At 42.7% G+C, this 23,522-nt stretch overlaps 1 protein-coding gene across 1 annotated transcript in view; it reads left to right on the forward strand.

The window, feature by feature from the left end:
* Positions 1–323: 323 nt before the first annotated feature.
* Positions 324–23,522, forward strand: part of slc12a2 (solute carrier family 12 member 2) — a 56,482-nt gene continuing 33,283 nt past the window's right edge. Inside the window, exons 1-4 of the mRNA XM_079179715.1 lie at positions 324–1,121; positions 18,033–18,152; positions 19,624–19,699; positions 20,804–20,899. Of these exons, the coding sequence (XP_079035841.1) occupies positions 552–1,121; positions 18,033–18,152; positions 19,624–19,699; positions 20,804–20,899 (862 nt within the window). The 5' untranslated portion in view covers positions 324–551. The remainder of the gene's footprint in view (positions 1,122–18,032; positions 18,153–19,623; positions 19,700–20,803; positions 20,900–23,522) is intronic.

Here is a 23,522-nt window from a genome sequence, read left to right on the forward strand (position 1 = left end):
ACGCATACTGTTTGGGTAATGTGATGTCTTCTCGCGACATTTCCCACCCTTTGAGAAAAAAAAGAGACGCGATAGATGAGATCTCGCGAGGCCTCCTTCAGTGGGAGCCCACCCTTTAATGATGCCGACTGCAGTGTGTATAATAGCAGCGAGGGCAGCTCCTGGAGTCTAGGAGGAGCTGCAGCAAGGTCGACAACAGCATCCCACACCGAGAGACAAAAATACCGTGGCTGGACGGGATATAGTCCAGTGGCCGAGCGAGTGAAGGTTACCGGGAGTATTTTTTGGATTTACTGCCGCTCAAGAAGGAGGGGGAGAGTGGCTAAACGTTTTCAGCCTGTAGCCTCTTGTTCTGAGGCAGCTAACGAGCTACTACCGCTCCCCGACCGTCTCTGAGCGGGCAGAGCAGCGTGTTCTTCCCTGTAAATAGGAAGACGGTTGAACGTTTGTCACGGGGCGACTCCCGGGCTTCCACACTTCCTCCACTTAGTTTGTGGGGCACAACGTTTTTTCCCCACACTGTTTCCACGTTCATTGGTGTTTTTTGTGCCATGTCAGCGCCATCCTCCACACCCTCCGCCTCGGCAGAGAGCGCCGCGACGGATTATGATTTTCTAACCCCAGATGCGGGGCCGAAGCCGCCCGGTCCGACCCCCAGCCAGAGCCGGTTCCAGGTAGACATAGTGGCTGAGGCTGCGGGCGCCACCGAAGATAAGTCCCCGAGCTCCGACGCCTCCACCACAGTCCCATCCAGCGATGCGGCCGCTCCTCTAGAGGGTGCGAATCCTGGTGTCAGCGGTGGAGAAGAAGCCAAAGGCCGGTTTCGCGTGGTGAACTTCGCGGATCCCAGTGAAGCGGAGAGCGCGGCCTCTCCGGAGGCGCCGGGTGAGGGGCTGCAGAACGGGGACACGGTGATGAGCGAGACCAGCTTGCATTCATCCACAGGGGGCCAGCATCACTACCACTACGATACCCACACCCACACCTATTACATGAGGACTTTTGGCCACAACACCATCGATGCCGTGCCCAACATCGATTTTTACCGACAGACGGCAGCGCCGCTCGGGGAGAAACTCATCAGACCCACCCTGTCGGAGCTGCACGACGAGCTAGACAAGGTGAGCCCCCACACAGCCGCGCCGTGAGCACACTGACTGACGCGCATAGTGAATGAATTATGACTGTTAATAAAAACGTCAAGTCATGAGTAAATAAAGTGGTCCCATCCTCGCTTCATCCTGAAGTACTACAGACACTATCGTTACATTCCAGGTTATATGTCGTGCACATGTGCAGACAGAAATATCACGTGCTTTTCCTTGAACGCTCCTTCTAGCTCACAGCAAACCTGTACTACTGATTTTTTGTTGTTGTATCATTCACATATTTATCTTTTCATCTATGGCCGACAGAGTAGGAGGAAGTGTCTCATCAAAAGGACTGGACCTTTGTGAAAGGAGTGCAGCTGATGGTGTTATGGTGCTGCTCCTCGGTCCTTTTTGTTTACTTCATGAACAATAAACTTGTTAAAGGAGCACAGCAGTTTGAGGCTAGCTGCAATTATCTGACTGAGAATTACTGTGCGTGTATGTATGTATGTATGTATGAGATCCATGTAATTCGCAAGTGCATTAGTGAGGACCAACCTCATAGGTCTGTCTCACAGTCTGCGTTCTAGTTCATCCCTAAGGTGTTGGATGGGATTGAGTTCAGGGCTTTGTGCAGACCAAACCATCTCTTCATGGAGCTGGCTTTGTGCATGAGGGCACAGTATGTTAAAACTTCCCCAAAACTGTTGCCACAAAGTTTAAAGAACACTGTTGTCTAAAATATAGATACTACACGCCCAAGCATTAGGCTTTCACTTCAGTGGAACTAGGCCACAACAGGCCCCGGGCAAAAGTACAGTATATTGGCCTGGATGTCCACATGCTTTTGGCCATATAGCGCAAGTGGCGACCTATGGGTATTCTTCCACCAAAGTGCCTCAAACAAACTTATCCAAAAATCCTGGTTATCTCACAAAAGCACCCATTTTTCATCGTGTCCGTCAGTTGGTTGAGTGACACAGTCTGGTATCTATGAGTTTAAATCATGTGCCATCTTACAAGTGATATAAGAGAGTAACTTCTGCTGGAGTGTTTATCTGACCCCGAGTTGCCTTTTTAATTGTCAAGATTACATTTTGATAAACATCAAAGTGACTGTTGGTAGGAGTAGCCCGGCTAATACATCACAGCCCTGATGAATTTGCACTGGTTACTCACTCTGGAATAGAGAGCTATTCCGAAGTCTGCATCTAGACTATGAATAGAAGACATTCATGAAATGCAGTACGTGAGCTGTAGCACCCTTTAAAAACAACTTAGGGCACTTGGGGATCTTTCTGAATTAGAGATACAGTTCTTTGATGCAGCTCAAGCAGATAATTCTGATAAATGTGGATAACAGCATGAATCAGTGGGGCTTTGTGGATGTTTTTTTCTTCTTTATTTTTTACATAAATGAACGTCTTTGTGAAGAAACCCTTAAATTTGGTTATTAAAGAGTTGATATGTAGTGAACGGGACATTTTACACTGTAAAATGTGTTAACGGGAACACTGTCACCAAATGACCTCAAACACGTCGTTGACATTTTCTTGTTACTTATCAGCTGAAATATCGGACCAGTATCTGTCTCATATATATTTATTGACTGGATTTCTATCAGTCACTATGGGTTGCACCACATTGTATTTGATAGAACGCCTAGACACTTTGGAAAATGTTCCCGTTTGATGATGAGACAATAGATATTTTTATTTGTGTGCTCAGTTGAGATGTAGCTTGTTTCGCTTAGCTTAGCACCAACACGGTTAGCCTAGCTCCATCAGAGGCACCTTGGAACAGCTGCTAAGATGGCGTATTTTCGTGTTGTTTGTGGGTATCCGAAGTCAGTACCTTTTTTATGGGGGCGTATCCGTAGCACAGAGTATAAAAAACAACCTGAAAGCTGGTAGAGAATTTTATTTAGGTGAGTTCTTGTTAAGCTGCTTTTTTTTTTTTTTTCTCAGTAAACTGTCTGTCTTTGAGTTGAGGGCAAATCAAGACATTTGAGGATGTCTTCTTGGGAAACATTGATCGCCATATTTCACCACCTTACCTTTAGCATTGGCCCTCGGTTGTACATCATCGTGGTTTAGATGCACGATGACATTCATTGCAAAAGCCCTTGCTTCCTGGTGTTGAGTAACTTCCCTTTGCACATCTTCATGCCACCACAAGGTGGACGATTGTAATGCATGAGTAAAATACCTTGAGCTTCCTGCTACGGGGACAGAGGCCTCTAACTGGTATTTGACCCCTCTTTGTGCCAGTTTTTGGATTTAACACAACAAAGGAAGTCATAAAATGTATGACACAGTCGCTTCTTATCAACATGTCATGAGTACTGTTCTCGGTCCAGAGCGAAGTGGTTTGTCAGGATGTTGAGGGGATTTAGGAGAGTGATTAGGAGCCAACGTGAGAAGTGATTGTCAGTAAATCATGGGCGGTATATGGAATTGTTAAGCAAGTAGCGATGAACCCACTTACGCTGGTATCACTTAGTGAGTTGAAATATCAGGCTGTTCAAGGGAAGGCCGTCATGTGGAATCCCATGTTTTCATTTCAGAGGGAGTCACATGGTGATAATAAATATTATTGTCTGAATTCAGAACAGTTTCTCAATAGACCTTCCAGAAATGTACTTTTTTATTATTATTTTTTTAAATGCCAGTGGTAGAAGGCCTTATCCATATTGCCCAATCCTATTTCATACAGAGTTTATTGCGTGACAGGAAAATGTCCTGTCTCAGTTCATATTTTTGCTCTCTTATTTTCTGGATATTTTTTTTTTAACTCTTAATTATCAACATAACTATCAGCCTGAAAATTCCCAGTATTGGTTGGTCTAAGTGGTACCATAGGTTCAGACTTGCATAGAAATGGTTACCATCAGGCAGACTGTATGGGGAGGGGCAGTATGGCACTGCTGAACACACTGTGAAACAAACAACTGAGCCTCTGTGTTTGAGGATAAGTGGTGACTAGGTCTCTAGTAACGGTCACTTGTCCGGTTTGCTTTATGGCACATTTGTGAAAAAACTAACTAAACATCAATGTCTCTAAATCTAGAAAGACATTTACTGCCCCGAGCCGTTCTGTTACTACTGGAAATGGGGTGACCATTTAGCCTATCAATACACAGGATGTGATGCAACACCCAATGGATTATGCATGCTGCTGCTGTATTAACAGTAGTAAAACCCCGCCTGTAGCACTAGTGAGTTCCTGTCTTATCCAGATAGCTCGGTTAGCCTGTGTCCTGGAACAAGTTTGATCACCAGATGTCACGGTCGAGATAATTGACATAAAATTGTCACATCGTCCAATGCCTAGCCTCAAAGGTAGTTGTATAGCTTGGCTTCTTGGGTCAAGTAAGGGTCTATAATTAGGCAGTAGGGTTGAGTCGGGTCTGAAGACGTGGGTACCAGCTGGGTTCTGGATTGACGAGAGGTTCTCCACTGTGTCCCTTAACATTAGCAGGATGCTTTTCGTCCACGATCACTTCCTGCGGTCAGTTGCATAGTTTAATGAGAAATGTTGAAAAGCAATCTCCCTTCCCCCTAAGTTAGCCGACTGTCCCCCAGATCCAGTCCTCAAGTAGTTTGTGATGAAAAGCTGGTCTCATTTTTTTCTCAAGGTTGTGAATGAGGGCTCCTATTGTGCTCCACATTGTGTCTTCATGGCAAGAACGTAGTTCAGCATCGGGAGTCAAGCCTGTTTCATCACCACTAAATTACTGTTGCTAGCAGATACGCACGGCCAACTGATAGACGGCGGGATTTAATTAGCCGCCGTCGCTGGCTCCCATTCATAGAGGCAGCGCTGTTTGGCTCAATATCTGGGAAATGGCTCTTGGACTATGAAATAATGGTTTGTGGTGGTTTTGAAGGTCATGGTGACCCTGGTGTTTCCACTGTATACTCTAACATTTCCCCGCTTTGTACCGCGCGTCCAGATCGAAACGTGCAATGGAAATTCCAATGTACCAATTGACTGTTGCTCAGGGCAATCAATGGGTCAGTCGGCGTGCTGTCGTGCCACTGCGTTTCCCCGATGACCGATGAAAACCTCAGGTTCTTCCCGCCTCCCGATAGGGGCAGAGATGGTGAGCGCCACGAGGAGAAAAGTGGGTTTATTTGTTGGGATGGGACATTACAGGCAGGAGTGTCTCGCTGCCTGTCCTAGTGTAACTGGTCCTAGATCAGGCAGCAGTGTGCTGTAGGTCTATATTGACCAGTCAAAAAGGGTAGCGGTGACAGGGCAGATTTGTTCAGTCCGGAGCGGCCAAGCAGAAACGCGCTGTGCTTAAATATTGATGGCGCCCTCAGAGCTGCTCCAGTGTAGCAGCTCCTCTGACTCTGCTGTTGTCATTTCTGGTCACTTTTGTTGAGCAATGTGAACTTTTGCACTTTTGGGCTAATAAATGCATACATTCAGGGTTTATTCCTGAGGGGGGCTCTGGGAGATCCTCCCCTGGCACTTCTTTGGATAAACAATCTCTTAGTCCATTTTGATGCTTTTTTGATGCTCTCTGGCAACATATTTACATTCAAAGTACAACAAAAACCAAACCTTCTTAAACAATTTATTTTCATTGTGATTTAGAAAATGGTCGGCATCTGGCACCCTGTGGTAGACAGTGTGCTTACAGCGTGCTAACAGTGTGCTATAGTGGCACTGTTACTTTGAGATTGTCTATGACTAAGGTCCTGTCTCCTCGACAGTCGAAAGCAGCCATTGTTTCTGGGTGTTCATGTTTTTTATTTTCCATATGAAGTGGATGCAAACTCAGACATCTTCCGTTCCTCCTGCGGTGTAAGCACACCGATTGGTCAGATATCGCACATGCTGCACCAATCACGCACACGCGCACACACACACACACACACACACAGTGTGCCCCTCATTCACACATGGGCCTCATGGGATGTGATGTGTGTTACTCTTAACTACATCACTGATGTTTGAAGTACATGGCCTACTATTTGAAGAACTAATACAAGCTGTGAGATAAATCTCAACTCCTTTTTTTTATTTAGAAATTACTTTCAAAAATCCGACTATTACAGGACGAAATGTAAGTAGTGGTGTAACTTGGGTACATTTTCTGCACTGGCATTGAAAGATTTCAAAGGATTCCCAGACTTTTAACTTCACTCGGCCTAAGTAAGTATGTGATTCTCAGATAAGCTGTAAAAACACGGTATACTGTAGATTCACCTCTAATTTGAACTCTCATACTCACTATTAGCTGGATGAAGTCCTAAAATCAAGTTTATAAGTGTAATAAGTCTGTTCAGGACGTTCTCTGCTGCTTTTTTGTGTACGATCTAATGAATACAAGAATATATGTATTTAATTCTAGTCCTCAGAGGCTTTCTGCTGAACATGTCCTGACACGCGTCTAGTGTACTGACTCAATCAGGTCCACTTCTCATGAAATTTGAGTTTAGCCTTCCACCCATATCACCCCCATGAATGTTGGTGTTTGTGGAATAAAAAAAGACAAACCAGAGAACAACAAGGTGCCAGCTGCTCTGCTCTGACTACATGTTGAGTTTGCTGCTCTTTACAGGAGATGTTGTGAGCTTGCACAATGGACGTGTTGTCAGTGTTGTACGTTTAGTTTTCTGTGTTTTTTTTAAGCAATCAGTCCCTCCCCCCTGTTTCTACACTACTCCCCCTTCTCTTTGTTTTGCTGCATAGATTGTACACAGAAACAGGAAGCAAAGGACGCCCTGGGCTTCTGGTGTGGCCTTTGACAGGAGAGGGAGTCCTTTTGTCTCAGCATCAGCCATGGCTGATGGCCTTACAGCTGTTGACACACACACACACACACACACACACACACACACACACACACACACACACACACACACACACACACACACACACACACACACACACACACACACACACACACACACACACACACACACACACACACAGCTCGTAAACCTCTGTGTGGGTTAGTGTGCTCTTTGTCTGCAGAGGACCTGGCCCCCTCCTTGTCCCCACATCCACGTGCGTCACATGGAACCTGATGTCAGAAATAGCACAGCCCCCCCCCCCCCCTCCTGAGACCATTTGTACCAGCTCACATATAGAGTAATTCAACTAGGAGTACATGGTTTGCCTTACCGTGAGGTGAAGTCTAGGTACAGTTATACAGATTTAGTGAAAAGCAAGCAGAGCTTTTTCAGCACGATTTTCAATAAATCCATAAAAACTTTCAAAGGTCTAGGGCTGTAACCGGGATTCTACTAGAGTTTGACGACCATTAATGACTGGTGGGCTGTTGGTGGATTGAAATCATCTGAGAAAGTGTTTACCTTTTGGTTGTTGTAACTTGTTGAGGGTTAAGAGCATTGCTCAAGGGCACCTCTGGTAATGAGGGAGGGGCTAACCCTTTTCTTTCGTAGCCCTAAAGTACTAAGTAAGTTTAGTCAAGCCTGTTGAATGAAATGGAGGAGATCTGTTAAATCAAGAGAAGAGATGGTCAGATGGACTTCAAACTGCTTGACGTGCGTCCGGATTAGAAATGGGAGCCCAGAATGTCCAGATAACTTGTTGGAACCTGAAAAACCTCGCCGACAAAAAGCAGCTTGTGACTTGTGGAATGCAGGTTTATTGCGTCACGCTGCTAAGAACATGAGAATCTTTAGAAACACCTCGCACAGTTTGGTGTTGGGCCCAAATGTCAGGAAACAGCGCCCTCTCTGCAGCTTGAAGAGACCGGTGTCCTGTTCAGCCGGTACGTCCATCACTGTGTGGGCCAGCGGTGGGTACAGAGATCCCTGATGGACTGGCCTTCAGGTTAAACTGTATCTGATGATAATTGTGTCAGTGCTTCACACAGCAGTGGGTGTAAGGTGTAGCAGTGAAAAGTGTCGGAGCTGATCCCTGTATTGACTGAACCAAACATGTCGGGGATTAAAAATACTGGTTGGCCTGAGGGCAGTGTAAGAGGCACACCGGGACAGTCTACTCAAGAGCCGACTGTCCCGACTGGACCAGTGCTGGAAGATGAATACAAACTAGAAAACCTATTTAGTCAATGTCACTTCTAACCAGACCCCCAGCTCCCCATGTAAGATACTTTAATGTATGCATACACAGCACAATGGTGCATATAATTGTACAAGAATGTAGCAAAGAAAACAAAGGGAAGCTGTTCTTTAATCTAGGGCCCTCTGAGTGTTACAGTGGAAAAGCTTGAGTTCCTTTAAGGAGTCCTTTCAGTGCTAAGCATTTGATGTATGCAACATCCAAATGAAACACTTGGGTTAAACATCTGGAAAACGTTTGTTGGGGTTACAATAATATTTTCCAACATGGAAACGCACACAAAATTCCCTCCTCTGCCTTCTCTGGAATTTTGTCCCCTTCTAGGAACAAAACAGCGACGACCTTCATGATCACGTTTCCTGTCGCCTGCAGCCTGCGCTGCATCGACCGGCCGCTCCCAGCACTGCTAAGCTCAGCAAAAGCAAAGCACGTGCACTATTTCCACTTCGGGGCTCGGTTGGTCTCGGTGGGGGGTGGGGTGGTGGGGTGGGGTGGGGGTGATGTTGACATCACTTTCTCACATGATAGTGCAAAATGTTCCTTCTTACAGATAAGTGGTTGGAAAAAAGCATGCATTTTAAGTGTAGTTAGAAAATTTCAACAGATGATTAAAAACGGGAAAACATTTAAAATGGCAAAAATAAATAAAAAAAATAATAATAAATACAAACGTTGAGACATAAAAGTGATTAAATACATAAAAGATCATTTGAAAGACAGATGTGGGGCTCTGTGGAACGCACATAAAGTGGTGTTAAAAAAGAGGCTTGGTGAAATAGATGCTTTAAAATGTCAACAGAGGCTGCCTCTAGTGTTTTTGGGTAGGGTGTTCCACAGTTTTTGTATGTGTATTAATCAAAGGTCTAACAATGCCTCAGAGCAATCATGCTGAAAGTAGCAACGGTTGCTCAAATGTATTCTTTGATCCGAAAGTTTCTGATTAGAATCATAAGTTGCTTGTTTCAAACTCTACTTTATTCGGGCAAAGTATCTTTTTCTGGGAATAATTGTCTTTGTTCCTCATAGTTGGGTATTAAAAAAAGTATTGTATGTGTATCAAAACCTGTGTATCGTCCTGACACTAGTATCAAAGGCTTTCAATATATCTCTACACTAAATAATCAAAATGTTGATAAGACCGTGTACATTTTTATCAGCATTCTTCCCTTTTGTTTAAGTTGGCCTCTAAAAAGGGAAATGCGTGTTTTTCTCTTGTTCCCTTCAATTATGTGCTAATAAAAGTCAAGGTTCCCAGCTCCTAGTTATTCACCTTGAACTTAGGACGCGTAGACAATGAGAGCTCTGTCTGTATTTACATACCGCATGTCTGCAGAGAAGGAAACCGTTTGACGAACTAGTCAAGGATGTTTGGAGGTCAACTTCCTGTGAGCGTGTACGTAGCATCATGGAAAATGGTCAGTCATCCTTTCATGTATACGTGTTTACAAGCTGCCACATGTGTGCTTGTAAACGAGCCGTATGGCAGGATGTGCCCACAATCTGCTCAAATTCAGCTCAATGGTAAAGTTAAGTCCTTTTCGGTGGCCCGCTTCTATCAACGCATGCTTCTACAAAGCACATGTGACGGAACGTTTGTAGTCAACGGGCCATAGGAGCTCAATGTAACCGTAAAAGGGCAAATGCAGTCCTATCCCTACGTTCATTACAGGGCCAATCCCCAGCTAAAGTCGTGTACAGTAGATAAATACTGAAACCAATGAGGGGCCCATCCCTGCTTCCAATGCCCAACACATGGTCCATCCCCCCCAAACTAAAACCGATCACTGTTCCCAAAGCTCCCTCTCCATCTGGGTCCACTTACAGATGCCGCTATCTTGCAGAACAACAAAGCTCCTCACTGTTTTCCCGGTGCCTCACTCGTCGCCTCTTTCACACTCGCGCCAGAGTCTAATAGTAATTCGACACAATTCATAAACAGAAGTCTCTGCAGTGGCGGGCCGGGCCATTTTTGGTTCTATCAACAGGCCTCAGTGGGTTGCAGGGAATCCAACTCTGGGAGAGTTTTAGTGCAGTAAAAGAATAATGAACTGAGTGGTGGGAGGTTTTTTCAAACAATGGTGAGATGTCTGAGACGGTGGACATCTGATCGTTCCTCTCGGTCTCTAACCGAGTCACGCAGGGAGGACGGGGGACTGAAATAGGTATCTGAGAACCCATCAGCATCCGCCTGGCTCCAAAGATGCTGACCACTGCAATGAAACTAATACGTACATCGGACACAGTGTACCAAGGGACGGTGCTATTGAGATATTGTTAACTAATACTAAAAGTCTAACAAGCCATGCTAACAGCCCACAGAGGCTGCAACTCTCTGCACTTCAAAAGCCAAACCCCCCCAAAAAGGGGGAGTGCTATTTAATGTTAGCGGTTAGCAGGTAGTGGTCAGCGCAGTGCTGCTGGACTAAATAATGTAGCTAACGTATGGAGGTTGCATTATGATGTGTTCAAGCTCTCTTCAGTAAGAAATGGGCGAGTATTGGGCGCAGGTGTTATACTGTTATGTGTTCTAATGTAATCTTGTACATTTTCACAGAAATGGAGGGAATTATAACCTGTTTAACTTAACACTAGCTCATAATCATCATTAACTACCAATGCCAACGTTCTTTATTTAATTTATGCAAATATTGAAATTAAAAATGCAATCTATTTCCTTATTTGATTTGTGTGTTTCTAAACAAATAACCACTACAGCTGAGAATAACAAAGAAAGTTATTTTACAATAAGAGGCGTCCATAATGGAATCGGATTGATAAAACCTTACTTTTTATTATTTCCCATCCTCAGCTGCAATCACAGAATCATCAATAACTTGAAACGATGGATCAATTATTAATATAATAGATGTCTAATTTCCTGTGCATCAAGCAGTTGGCTGATGGACAAAGCTTTTAAGCACTACATATGTTGCTGTAGTTTATCCCACTTCTACTGGGCTTCCTGAAAATGATCTGCGTGAGACCCCCCCCCCCCCCCCCCCGTTTTATTGAAAGTGCTTGCTCTTCCAGTTTCCATCATGTCATCAGAATCCTTGGCAAACATGTTTTGATCAGTATTGAAATGCCAATAAGAAATAATATTTGTCAATATCACAGCTGTGGCTCAAGATTAGCGGTTCATTCACGGAATCCCAACAGCCTTAATGCAGAGGTCAAGTTTCACGTATATACCTAAGTTGTTGTTTTCCCAACTCCTCGCTTTAAATGTGGGGTAAATAACCTTCAGCATGTGGCTTTTAGTTTAGAAATGTTCAACTCTCTTACAGGAGCCAACATAATGCTCTCCTCAGTAAAACTAAGTGGCTGCACTGATTTAATGGGGGTGTAGCGAGCAGTTCCAGCCTCACTGACTGAACAGGAGCCTTATTTGTTTTTTGATTAGGTGTGTTGCGTCAGTCCTGATAATTCATGATTATTCATTAGTACGTAGTCAGCAGAACATGCCAGCGTTTCCTGGAAATGCTCTGTCCTTTGATATGTTAAGTCGCACAGGATGTGTAGTAGGTCTTGAAAAGTTACTTAAAATCTCACTTGACTTTGAGACGGTCTTTGTCCAAGGTTCAAGTCTTTTTGTAAGGCTGCCCGTGCGAGTCACGGAATAGTTTGCAGTGGCGTGCGTGCTCGGCTCTGGATGCTCTGTCATTATTGTGCAAAGCCAGCTTTTGTGTTGCTTCAGCCATGTAGATGATGCTCAACGGCTCATCCTGTGTCGTCTGCACTGTTCTCTGAGCTGTGCTCTCAGCAGGGAGAGCTCTCAGCCACACCAGATACAGTTATCGAGTCGTCGTCAGAATCTCTACTTTATATCTGCTCGGTGGCGTGTAGAGCTGCTGTTGCACCAGAAGAATTCCAAAACTCGGGAGCCGACATCAACAGCTGATGGCTTCAACCTGTTCCTAACACAAAGCAAGCAAGTGAACTCAAGAATAAATTGTCCTCTTCTGGCTTTTGCTGGTGTTACTGAAAGGGTTTCAGTCTTCCCCGGTGATGTTTGCCTCCCAAGCAGATGGTGTTTAGTTTAATGCGCTGTAGAAATGTAATCCTTTTAGTGTCTGCTGAGGCAGGGAGACGTCATTTCTAACAAAATGATGTAAATCAAATCAGGACTTCAGAACCTTCTCCCCTCTAAAGATGTCACTGAAACAGAGGCAATGTTTTTTTGTGTCCGCTTCATAAACAGTTGGTTGCTTTTTATTTCATCCTCTCTGTCCGCTCTGTGGTCTCAATAGCTCTAAGGAGGAAGGAATGAATTTTAACCATAGATCAGAGATACTAGAGGACGCCGACTCGAATCATTCAGCATTGATTTGTGAAACTCCTTTAATCGGAGGGTTCCATGAGCCGGTTTTTGTCCATAGACTGTACACTCACCGGCCACTTTATTAGGTACACCTTGATAGTACTGGGTTGGACCCCCTTTTGCCTTCAAAACTGCCTTAATTCTTCGTAGAATAGATTCAACAAGTTGTTGGAAACATTCCTCACAGATTTTGGTCCATATTGACATGATTGCATCATGCAGTTGCTGCAGATTTGTCAGCTGCACATCCATGATGCGAATCTCCCGTTCCTCCCGTGGTGACTGTAAAGGCCATTGAAGTACATTGAACTCATCGTCATGTTCAAGAAACCAGTTTGAGATGATTTGAGCTTTGTGACATGGTGCATTATCCTGCTGGAAGTATGAACATCATGCTGTATTGAAGAAGACTTGAAACTAGAGGTTGAGACCATAAACTCATGTTTACAATGTTTACTGAGGTAATAAATCAAGAGAGAAGTAGAGTCATTTTCTCATAGACATCTATACATTCAGAGTCGCCCCCTGATGGTCATTAGAGAGAATACAGCTTTAAGACATGAAGCATTGGCTTCACTCGGCAGAACCGAAGGATGCTTCCTGCTTATGTCGCAGTAAAAAATGCCGTAGGTGTCTTTTTAATTACAAACACACAAATAGTTCTTTTATACAGACGGCATGATTCACACAATACTGTTTTCAGGATACTATTAGATTGCAAAAACAAAGATGGAAAAGATAAATCTGTTTTGAATATTGCTGGCTGTAGTCTTATGTAATTCTAAGAAGATTGCGATGAGCAAAGCCGGTTTGACAAATGTTATCTTTCGTGTTCCTACTCCACTGTATTTCTGTTCCAAATGAAGAGCATTTGTCAAAACCCCTTTTATTGTTTTTGACAGATTTGTGTCTCTTATAGAAGAATGTCTGCTGAGCATGATGCCGAGAACTGCGTCATCGTGACCCAGAGCTGGATGATATCATTGCTTCACTTTCAGCGGGTCACCGCTCTCCAGTCTTCAGGCTCATGTGGGGTTCCTAATGAAGAACAATGGGTTAGACAGCAAATACTTAATAAAAGTTAAAGGACGGGGGTGTGAGTCATGTAGAATCTAGACTCCTAGTGAGAGCACACTGTGTCATTGGCTGGAGAACGGCATTAGGCTATTCTTTTAATTTCTTGCTTTGTCCTGTGTGTCTGTGGGGAATGGCTATCTTTTGGACTAATCCCAAGACTTTTATTTTTACCCTGTTGTCACTGTTAGCCTTAGGGCTAGGCGATGGTCTATATCCTCCTATTGTCTGATGGTCTCTCTCCATTAGTCCCCATCCCAGAAGTGTGGGATCATGGTGAGTAATGCAGGTACCTCATGTAATCTGTAAAATACACGCTATACCCTCTACACATGAATGCACTCAATTAGCTCCACAGATGAAATCCCTCCTAAAAAGATATCTGCTGTTTGTCAACCATCTTGCTAATAACTGAAACTTGGCAGGGTACATTTTAATTTTTCAATCGGTACCAAATTGTGTAATTGTGTACATCTAAAAAAAACACAAAAAAAACTTTTGCAAATGCATCATTAATTCATTTGATTTCTTGCTGTCATTCAAAAACCTTTTAAAACGTATTTAATTCATTATTATGTAGGAAATATCTAATAAAGAAGGCTTACATTTTTACAAAGCATTTTATTCCCACTTGCAATACTTGATGGTACTCCGTTTCATATTCAGCCATAACTGGATCCTGCACTACCAGTAGAGCCAGAAGTTGTGTGTCAAGAGCGATGTCCTGTCCCAGTTCCACACTAGCTTCTGCTCCCCCTTTTCACCAATATTCTTTTCTTATGTATCATTCTGAGACTAAATGAAATGAATGCTTTATGCTAATAAAAATCCCCAGATTTCTTTTATCAGCAATGAAATGCCTTTAACTCATAACAATCCAGTTATGTCAATTTCAGTTCAATTTATTTTGTATCTATCTCGATGAAGTGTGATAGATGTCATGTACAGAATGAACAACATAACATAGTTACAACACATTCAGAAAAGACAGAAATTATTCATATGAGTATCAGGAATCCAGTTACTTAAATGTTGATGAAATAATGGCTACATTTCTGTTGGATTTTGTAAGTTAAGAGTTCAATTGTTTCCCCTTAAACTGAACAGAGTACTCTAACATTTCTTTATGACTTTCAAGAGGAAAGAAAGCTGCCATGGGCAGATTGCGGCAGTGCTGCTGAGTCATTGAGGTGTTCATGTTGACAGATGGCCCAGGTGAAGTGAGGGATGCTCAAGCCCTCCCTCCCCCACACGGCTCAGCTCGATACATGCCGTGGGCACTCTTGGATAATATATATATATATATATATATATATATATATATATATATATATATATATATATGTATATATGTGTATATATATATATATATATATATATATATATATATATATATATATATATATATATATGTATATATGTGTATATATATATATATATATATATATATATATATATATATATATATATATATATATATATATATATATATATATATATATATATATATATGTATGCTGAGAGATGTTCATTCACATTTGTTTTCATGTTTCCTCTCTTTATCTTACCATGGACACTGGCCAGGTTTCCATTCAAATGTTTCGGACTTAGCAGTCCAACTTCGAAAACATCAGCGAAAGAAAAATGCAAATGAATGATCGTATCCATCCACCATCTTTGTTCGATAATTAGGAGTTGGTTGGTGGAGATGAGCAGTTGGTAGCACCAGTTCTGCAGTGATGAACCATTCTAACAGGGAAGAATAGGACACAACAAGATGACGTCATTTAAGGAGCACCAGTCGAACCTCGAACGGGAAAAAAGTACACAAACCGGACAAAAACTATGCCATAGTGGTTTGTTCCATGTGTTAATGTGAGGAAGGTTACATCAGATCTCTGGGAGAGATGCAACTCTTTTTAGTCTCTTCAGCGAAGCAGAAGTTTCAGTGGACATTGAAGTTGAATACTACATGTACGGGATCATTTATTCCTTTTGCACTATGTTGCATTTAGCTTCTATCCATAAACTTTTCCACTTCTGCTAAGATGCAAACATTTCTTTTGCCGTGCTCTGAAAATGGGTGCCAGCCAGCCAGCCAGCCAGCCTACCCGTTGAGAAGTGTTACATTATTTTGGGTTCATTATGAAAGTGTGGCGGGACAAAGTAGACCATGGCGGGCTGCCAGAGTCTGGGTAATTAATATGAATCAATGAAAAGTGTCAATTTGTACATTTAGTTAGTGTTTGCCACTATTAGGATATGCACATTACTGTCATCAGTGAACACGGATCCTGAGGGCATGTGCACATCACTACAGATCAATGGTCCGTACAGCAGGCCAGAACTATATAAGCACACTTCCTCTGCACTGCTGTAGAATGACACAATACTCCCACTGGATCCATATCCTCAAGGTCATCCATAGCCAGAGAAAACTGTCTGATTATGAAACCACACCAATATACAAAAGACACATTAACAAATCGGAATGTAAATTATCCATTCACAGAACCAAGTCTTTAGTAACACTTAAGACGGGGCCTAAGAACGATGTTGTCGGTCAGTTTTCGTCACTGATATCCTTTAGTGTTTAGATGCCCCCTCTAGCTAAAGATAATAATGAGCTTTCAGTAAATGCTTTCATGCTCCAAAAGATCTAATGTGTGTCCTACCTTGGATGGGGATCAAACAACAATACTTTTAGAAACTGTCAAGTACTTTGACATCAGATGTTTGCTCAGATGGTTCCATAGTGACATCGTTACTGCTTGGGTTCAGACTTGGCTTATTATTGACGATGGCTTATTTTACTTAATAATAAAGAGTTTTGTAAATTGGGTACTTTTAAGATATCATCAGAACTAACCCGGTACCAAGTAATATCAAAACTTCTCCAGTCAAATAATACCCTTTGTGCCAAGCACCGCAGGTGTTCCATTTAATGCAACGTGTGATTAGCTCACTCCTTCAGAAGCTACAACCCATACAGCCGGGATTGCCTGTCTGCACACGGGAGTAGGTTGCTAGCACCCAGCGAACGATGCCAATATCTGTAATAGGGGGGGACTACGCTTTCGTAGCATGGTTCGACCATCGTGGGTCGAGGTGTTATCAGCGGTAACCGCTGAGAAACAAAATGCACTTTACATGTTTTTTTTTAGACCTCAATGTGTTTAGGTGAGAAACACTGAATTCTGTTTGTTTACAAGAAAAACTCCACAGGGCCTCTGTAAAGTTAGCAGTGGGTTCATTATTAGTTCATTGTCCCCAAGGATGAGCCACATGTGTTTTTGGTGGACCAATGGACTTTACTTAACGCCGCCCTTAAACCCAGCTTGAACAAAGTATATTACATAATTACATAATGATTGCCTTGAGATTTTCTAAACACAATCGTGGTCGTCGTCGGATATAAAATGGGGTTATATGTTTTTTTAATCTTTCTAAGCAGCAAGTCTCTCAGGACCGCAAACTTGTCTGTGTTCTTTGTTCAAAGCCTCACTTCTATTGTGGCTTGCACTAAGCGTAGCAGCAGGCTAATTAAATGCCACATAACGTTGTGCCATGGAAATGATTGGAATGACTCACTTCAGTTCAGCAGCTTGTAAAGGATGTCAGTTCTGAAGTCATGCTGTTTGGCTTATTTTTGTCTGACACCCTTTTTTATGTACAATCTTCCTGGTCAGTGGGGGGGGCAAAGCGTCAGAATAAGGATTAGTGTGTAGACGTCCTGTGTTTGTCCTGAGCTGGTTACGAGTGAATGCAGGAAGGTTTGCTGTAAACCAAAAGTCACAGCATTGTCTGTGCGCAGGAGGGAGGCTTCCTGTGTTTGAGGACGGACATGCTCTGTCACTCCGTCTGCTTTTTAGGAGCCAGTGTCGTCCATCTGTCAGACGGTGGGTTTCCTCACATTCGCATTGCGTGATTATTTTACCTCATTTTGTGGTGTTTATTGAAAGTAGCCCAGCTGTACTTTGTCCTAAATGGCCTTTTAAAGAGCATTCTTTTGAGCACTACACAGGGCAGTCTTTATCCTGTTACGGTCCGATTCTAACCTTGACAATACTGGAGTGTGGCGTTTCTTTCCCCCGGCATGAACAATGAAACCAAACTGTAAACCTGATCTGACTTGGTTAAAGTAACTTTTCTTTGGAAAAACAAAGTGTTTCTACAGTTTGTAGTTTTTAGAATTTATTTTCACTTGTACTTGGTTGGTTTCACTTGATTGGTCTATTGGGTGGAAAAGTGTTTTTTTGGGGCTTATTTGCATGATTGACATTTGTCTCAGCACATCACACTCCACCATTGGGATTTCTTCCTTGTCCCACCTGAGACACACCCTGGATTCCCCCCCATGTACCAAATTGGAATGCTCTGGCTCTCGGTCTACCGTAATGCGTCTCATCAGTGAGCTATGAATGACAACAGCAATGTCTCTCCGAACATTAACATGATTCTGTTTTTTGTGTTTTTAGGAGCCCTTTGAGGATGGCTTTGCCAACGGGGATGAGCTCACCCCGCCCGAGGAGGCCGCTGCTAAGGAAGCAGTCGACTCCAAAGGAGTGGTCAAGTTTGGCTGGGTTAAGGGGGTGCTGGTGAGTCACTTTCAGAAACCCTGCTTTCCTTTACAGTCATTAAATATTTATATTTCAACATATCGAGACGTACTAACAGTCCAAAGATGTCCTGTTATGCTCTGCAGTATTAGCTACAGTAAGACCAAGGCCAATAGCCAGTGTGGGATGGCCAAACTCAGTTACAGAATATTTTCACTTAAAACGCTACAAAGTTGAAACTACAGTAAATGTTACTTAAAATGTTGCAGCTTGCCTGCTGAAAGAGAAATAGCTCCACTGTTTGTCTACTTTAATAGTTCCAGTTGAACTCAATTAAGTGGATCAAAAGTGAAACGTGTGCCACTCTATCATCATAACTGTATGTGCAAGTAGACGACACTCTGTTGATGATTTTGGGTTCTGAGTGTGAATGACTTGTGGCTCAGATAGTGGTCGGTCGGTGAGGAAGGTACAAAGACTGAGAAGTGGTTCACCATGAGGTCTGTTTGACACAGGTTTCATTTTATTGAAAGTACAGTCAGCAGTCTGCACATTATCATCCTGCTTTATTTTGACTTAAGAAGTACTTACTTCCTCTCTAAAACAAACCTCACACTCCTCATGTCTCTTGGTTTATAAAGGCTTTTATTAAGGACTGTGGGCTATTCTGAACACAGTCCCTGTTGTAGTTTAGCTCAGAAGTTATTTTGTTTCCATTCCTTTTTATTATTTCATTTTGATGTGTTTGGTTCTAACAAGAAAAAGTGACGGGCCTTAGGTCAGGAGAATAAAGTCATAACGCAACAAGATAAAAGTCATAGAAATAAAGTTGTACTTCTTTGGATCAGAAATCAAGAGAATAAATTTGAATTTCTACCTTTTTTTAAAAATTAATATCAATATTATGATGAAAGATTATTTTCAAATACTTTCAAACTTTGTCAACATCATTTTTAAAATGTTTTGACTTTTCACCTGACTCTCATATTAGTTACTAAGTACATTCCATCGTTCACATATAAGTTCAGAGTTTATCTCCCAAATTGTCATTGTTTCCCCATCAGTGGCTCTAATGAACTCTAAAAGGAGGTGAGATCAATGCTGCAGGACAACAGTCACATTCAGCCACTTGAGAAGTCAAATAGGATGCAAACACACACGGTGGTGCAGTGCATCAGTATCGGTGCATCTACTCTAAACTGTGGTAGGGAACAAAGTAAAAAAAGCTGCATTGAGACAAATCTATCCTCACCAGCAGTCTTCCTCTCCTCTGTTTGCTGTTAAAAGCTGTTTGCTTTTTTCACAACGACCTTACGAGACATCTCGATGGTGAATTAGTTGTGTGGAGACACTTTGTCACTCTTCCCCTCACAATGTATGTTGAAATCGTGCTATGTGTTGCATTTCAAGTTATTATTATCAATATGAAATAACGGTGGGAACCTTCATTAGTAGAAACCCAGCCGTTGCCATCTCCTCATGCGCTCACAGTAACCCCTCCTCTCTGCAGGTCCGCTGCATGCTGAACATCTGGGGTGTGATGCTCTTCATCCGCATGTCCTGGATCGTGGGTCAGTCTGGAATTGGTAAGCAGAGATCTCTCATGACAACTCTCTCACCTGTTTAGAATCCTCCAGCCCTCCATGCGAGTTAGTTTTTTGGACTTGGGAAGTTGTGTGTGTGCAATCTGCCTGTGGCTGAAGGCGTGTGAACAGAGACAAAGGACTGGACATTTTGTTACTTCCCCTATTACCGCCTTTGCATAATTTCCAAAAAGCACGCAAACAGGCAATATCATATTAACGGTTATGTAATCTTGAACCTAAGTTAACTAAAACATTCATAAAGGTTGTTCATTGTCATAAAAGCAGTGTTTGAATCTGCACACATTTTCATGTTTTGAAATGAAAGAATGCTGTTGAAAGTATGTACATATGATATTGCAATATCTATATAGCTATACTATCTGCATGAGAAAAGATGTTTGTTATTTGGGTCCAATCAATCCCTTACTCTCCCTGTGTTGCCTTGAATTCTTGAGGAAATCTTTTCTTTATTCCTCACTGGAGGCATACGAGAAAAACAAAGTTTTCTTTTGTAATTCAAGGTAACGCTGGTAATAGATATACAGCCGGTTCTTTTGGGGGTGAAGTTTTCCTTTTTCATCTCATTTTGATACTTCCCTTTTCACTGATGTCAACCCGGGCTACAGAGAATCATGTGTCGGCAGGTCAGGAGCCCGTTTGATACACAGCCAGTGTTTTACAGTGATGGGACAAAGACTGCACGTAACTGACTAATTCAAATGTTGCCGTGCAGAAAAGTTAGCGAGCCCGTATTTATTGACATTCTGCTGCTCGCTGGGTGGCCACTTCTGACCCAGTGTTCAACACTCCGTGTCAGTTATTTTCTCGCTTCACACACACAACACATCTCCCAACTGTTCCTGAACCCCCCCCCTTCCCAGCACTTGTTGTTAATTCTCCGCTTTGATGTGAAATATCACCACAAAGTGACACATGTGGCCAACTTCACTGCAGTAGCTCTCTTTCGTGGCCAGGCCGTTACTTTTCACGGAGCTCTGTTTTTGGAAGGCCGGCTAGAAAACTGTTAACAGTGTTGCACATTCTTTTCATTTAAGAGATTCATAAAGGTCATACCGTGTTTTTCGTTTTTTTTTTTCTCTACAGTTCTGTCCTGTTTGATTGTTGCCATGGCCACCGTAGTGACAACCATAACCGGCCTCTCCACATCAGCCATCGCCACCAACGGATTTGTACGAGGAGGTACGCATCGCTTTCTGTAGAATGATCGCTAAGGTAGAAAACACCAGTGACCTCTCCCTGCTGCTTGCTGTGAAACCAGGTGTGGTTTCAACTAGCACGGGCAGCTGTCAGTCATCCATCACAGTGTAGCATTGTCTGTGCAGCCGAAAGACGGGTTAAAACTCTTCCAGTCGTCTCAGCAAAGGAGTTTCCAGTGTTTGGATATCAGCACATTTCTCACTCACTGAATCACACAAAATAGGCTCGCAAAATGTTTTCATTTGTTAAATCTGATTCTTTCTCGTTTTGTAAAATATTTGACCCTCAACACTGATTGGTTGCAGTGATGCCTCATGGGATAGGGCCAGCCATATGCTATTGAGGACTGTTTAGACATTCATAAAACGTTTTGATTCTAAGGAAGGCACACAACCAAAGACTGCATATAAGAAGTGGATGTAGTCACCCATTGGTTTGTGGACTGCCGTTTTGAAGCCTCGAGTTCAGCACTTTGGCCGCCACCATCTTGGTTTTTTCTTTAAGCCAGAAGTGACCATATTTGGACATGGGGGAGGAGCTGTGTAGTTGCTGAGGGAGAGCGAAGCCTGGCGGGGTTAGGTATCGTTAGCTTAGCTAACCCTAGCTAGCTATCTTGGTTAACAAGGTGCATCTGTTATTCATGTTGACAGACACGATAATGGGGATGCTAATTTGGGGTTGCAAATTTCAAACTAAATGTACTTACCATAAAATAAGAAAAGAACAGACGATTTCTTACGTCGTCTGTTAGAACAACGTGGCAGAGATGCTGTGGTACTTGACAGTTCATTGTTGACTCTGGAGACAAATTACATAATAAGAGCTGCTAAGCTCACATAGCAACAGATTTACCGCCATGACAGCTGAGCACCTTTCATCCACGTGATGTGGCTGAAACTAAAGAAAAAGCGAGCATGTGGACCTGGAGTCGGGATTGTTTGGTTCTACTTCTCAAATGTATGAAGTCACTGGGGACAGAACGTTCCTGGTGCTCAGGTGCTGGTGAGAACATGTAATGGGAATCCAAATCCTTGGATTCTGATTTGACTAACATATCCATGTGTTTTGAGGGTTGTTATTATAATTATTATTTTATCCTCCATCTTGAAGATTGAGGAGGATAGTAGAATTACAAAGTAATCTACCAGCATTTTGCAACTTTCACTCATTTCACTGGCCAACATGGTGCCTTGCTGCATGACGTCATTTTGCTTTGCAGCCAAAGTTGAGCCTAGTTCAACTTTTTGGCTACTGCTTTTGTTTTGATGCAGTGGTCACATTGAAATGAAGAAGGGAGCTGTGTTACTTATACTGCATTATGCCAGCTCCTTTTAGGTCACACATATACCATGTTAGCACCTGATTTCAACTATCTTTCCTGACATTATCATCACATTCAGTGACCTCATTTTGATGTGAGTTTTTGTTTGCTGCTTACATTCTGCAGCCGATAAGAGGATTCAGAGTAGAGGTGTCACAGTACCGATCCTAAATCAAAAATTGATTGAACTGAGCTTTTGATTTCGACCCACGTCAAAAGCAGGATCGGCGACTCTCCCAGTATTATTTTTCTTCTTCTGTGTGTTTCGAATATGTATATGGCTTAAAGGGATAGTTTGCATTTGGTCCTGCCAATTGTGGTATACTCATTAATAATCTTATTACATTATTTCACGATTGATGATGATGGGGGTCCTCTGATCAGAGATTTCTTGTCCCTTGGTGACTGGTCAGACCTAGTTGAGCTCTGTATGTGCATGGGGACATCAAACTGATGATTCAACATCAGTGTACTACAGACAAGCATCTACAACATAGTGCAGCTTTGCTTCTGAGTTTTCCATCCAGGCCTCTTGGTAACTCAAAGCTCTTTGTTGCGGGCGGGTAGCATGCCCGGCCAGACACGCTCTCCCAAACAGTTGATTGGCAGTGTGATATGTGATCCTAGAGCTAAAATAACCTTGATATGGAGCATGTGCTGCCTCGGAGACCTCTCCCAACTGTGGGCTTTGTGTGGCTGTGGTGTTCTTTAACATGTCACTCGCTGAGGGGATAGTGCATAACTGGCCATTGATAATTGTGCCGATGGAAGTCTCTGATGGCCTTTTTTGGCCCAGACAACAGACACGTCTGAGGAGGGTGTGTAAGTAGATGAATTGGGCTCTAACTCTGGTCATGTAACTCTCTGGTCCCTGATCTCAGAGGTGGGGTTGGGGGAGGCCTGTCATGATAATCACGTGATCGACTTATTGTATGATATAAATTCATGACCTTGATCATTTTTACGTTCTTGACTTATTACGCTAAATAATGACCACCATCATTCTTACGTTACCGGCTTATTGTACGATATATGGACAAGGCCTCGATCATTTTGAGGTTATTGTTCCATGGCACATTTTTGTTAACGCAGCCTTAGCCTATTTAGTTATAGTTTTGGTTGTGTGGTTTAATTTTTTGTATGCGTTATATATTTAGGATATTCTCATATTCTTTTCCACATTCCGATTCCAATGTCTTGTGTGTTTAAGAATTAAAAGTTCATTGCTCTTTGGAAGGATAAACTTGCATTGTCATGCTGTTATATTATCATTATGTCAGTGGC

The sequence above is a fragment of the Pholis gunnellus genome (assembly GCF_910591455.1).
Source record: "Pholis gunnellus genome assembly, chromosome: 18".
Taxonomy (NCBI): Eukaryota; Metazoa; Chordata; class Actinopteri; order Perciformes; family Pholidae; genus Pholis; species Pholis gunnellus.